At 38.3% G+C, this 2,500-nt stretch overlaps 2 protein-coding genes across 3 annotated transcripts in view; one reads left to right on the plus strand and one right to left on the minus strand.

Moving 5' to 3' along the window:
• Window positions 1-1,854, minus strand: part of LOC138055234 (uncharacterized) — a 103,945-nt gene extending 102,091 nt beyond the window's left edge. The window contains exon 1 of the mRNA XM_068901203.1: window positions 1,474-1,854. Coding sequence (XP_068757304.1) covers window positions 1,474-1,839 — 366 coding nt within the window. The 5' untranslated portion in view covers window positions 1,840-1,854. The remainder of the gene's footprint in view (window positions 1-1,473) is intronic.
• The window catches only part of LOC138055240 (uncharacterized), a 5,923-nt gene continuing 5,266 nt past the window's right edge, over window positions 1,844-2,500 (plus strand). The window contains exon 1 of one of the 2 annotated variants that reach the window (XM_068901215.1): window positions 1,844-2,030. In XM_068901215.1, coding sequence (XP_068757316.1) covers window positions 1,874-2,030 — 157 coding nt within the window. In that variant the 5' untranslated portion in view covers window positions 1,844-1,873. The remainder of the gene's footprint in view (window positions 2,031-2,500) is intronic. The other variant, XM_068901214.1, reaches the window with a different exon arrangement.

Below are 2,500 nucleotides of genomic sequence, written 5' to 3' on the forward strand. Positions count from 1 at the left end.
AACCTCTCGGTGCAGAGTAGAGAACCAACAAACTCAACCCACATATGACGCCGAGTCCGGGAATCGAACCCGGGCCACATTGGTGGGAGGCGAGTGCTCTCACCACTGCGCTATCCCTACACCCCAAATACAAGCCAGCTTAGACAATAAAAAAAGAGATTTTGCTGCAAGCTTGCTAGGTTAAATAAAAACCTGCACTAAACAAATAATATTATTCAACTCTGTGCATACAAGAATGTATGTGTAGACAGCAAAATGTTTCCATCTGGGGGGGAGGGGGAGGGGTAGTGCTGTTGGATTTCCCATGTCACACTCTGAATTTCAATTGATCAATGTTATAATTTTCACTTATTTACTTTTGATGTACAACTGTCCAATTTTTGGTGACAAAAATGTGTCCTTTGTAGTGACTGTCACCACTTAGCAATGTCATCTCTGTGGCAAGGCCATTCAAATATTAATTTGGCTTTGAAGCATTTATAATATGTCAGACTACAAAATATGACTTAAGGTCAGGCCCAAATGCTGTTTACTCTAAAGAAGCACATTTACAAATAGCCTCCTGCGCAGACATTCTTGTGACTCGTCACCCAATCTTTTGTGATGAGCCAATAGAATGCCTGCAAAGGAGACTAATTTAGAAGCAAAATATTTGAGGTTGAACTTGGGAGTTCATTGTAACATATCAGCCCATGACAAAGTTGAAAATGTTGAATCAATTATTGGCTCTTGAGATATTACAATTATTTAGGGTTACAGTACTATGGAAATTCTAATTGTCTCGAAATATCTCAACTAATAATTTATTATTCTAGTAATTTTAAAATAATGCATTGTTACTTTTCAATTTTCTTGAAGGTATATTGTATTCAGATTTCCCATTCAGTAGTGTCTTTAAGAAATTCAAAATTCAATGCAAATTTGTAAATACACTCTAAGTGCATCACAGAAAATAGGAACTTAAATATTTAACTATCTACACTGTTGATGCGACAAAATAAGCAATTTCGTGTGTATCCACTCTCTTTTTAGAAGAAACCTTTTTTATAAGAACATCCAGACTGAAATTTTCGTCATCTGTATCAGGAGGCAATGTCACGCGCGCTGGCCTACAACGCGCGCGATACCACATCTCGCTCACAAGTCGTAAGAAATTGCGCCTGTGGCAATAATGTTTTTCTATATATTTTCTACATGATTGAATTCCTATATAAACACGCCGTCACGCAGTCACTGTGTTAGTTTTCTTTTAAGAACGTTTTTAGCTTGAATATTTTTTCTCATTACATAATCAGCAGGTTTCGCCCAAAATTAACCTGTGCCTTGTACCTACATGTAAGTTAATTATTTTTATTAGTTATTCAAATGAAAAGATCACACAAAAAAAGATAAACGATATCGACTAAAACTTAAAAACAAGAATCTAGGTAGAAATATAATTTGAAGGAATCCTCCTTATCTAATCGTACTTACATGGTCAAAAACTACAGAATTGTCGTAGTCCCGATATCTTTTTTGTTTGTCATGCTCGTTAACAAGCTTCGATGAACGAGGAACACGAGCGAACAACAGCGAGAATGGCTTTAAAGGATTCAGGCTTTTAGGAAGACAATAAAGAAGAACGATTATTGTCGCAAACGTCACCGCAGAAAGAACCGTATAAACAAAAATCTTTTGTCGACGATGACAGATCAAAAGGTTCACGCTTTGACGCATAACACATGGTAGATTGAGTGGAAAATCTCCTTCGCTTTTGTGTAATCTTCGTTCATTTTCGGGAATTCTCGCCTCTTCCGTCAAGTCTGCGTTTGTTATCGGAAGAAGAGACCTCGGGCTCATTAGTCAGCGGCTAATCGGCCTTCGGGTATAAACAATGGCGGAAGGTAGGGAAGAATCATTCGAAAATCGTGACAGTTTAGGTCAGGAATCTTTAAAGGCATCTGAAACTAGTTCCAAGAATTCAGTGCAATGCATAGCGAAGGTTTCAATGCAAGATTGCTCGCAGTGCATCGATGATGGGATCGGTCAAGGTAATGCTTGAAGCTTTAATTTGCAAAGTAATTAACAATTATTCGCCGAAGGCGAAGTGATTATCGGTGAATATTCACCGATAATCACTGAGCCTGAGGCGAATAATTGTTTTAGTATAAATACACAGGTGATTATTTCAAAAAAGAGAAAAAGAAGACATTTCAAAGCGAAAATCATCTTCACTTACAGTGGCAAACAGGGTTCTCAATAAGTTTTGGAGTAGACGGCTTAAATATAAAAGTAGGCGGCGGGAGAAGCGCTTTGTCATTGTTTATAGCAAGTTTATGACCGAAAAGTAGACAGCTCTAAATTTAAAGTAGCCGGTTTTTTAGCCGGCTGCCGGCACTTAATGAGAACCCTGGGCAAAACGACTACTGGCAGCGGGACATTCCATTTATAATCCGAACCCCCCCTATGGATGGTTAGATTCCCACTGGTCGGATTTTTGTCGGAACCCTTTGAAAAAAGG

This window comes from Montipora capricornis, chromosome 7 (assembly GCF_036669925.1).
Source record: "Montipora capricornis isolate CH-2021 chromosome 7, ASM3666992v2, whole genome shotgun sequence".
In the NCBI taxonomy this organism is placed as follows: Eukaryota; Metazoa; Cnidaria; class Anthozoa; order Scleractinia; family Acroporidae; genus Montipora; species Montipora capricornis.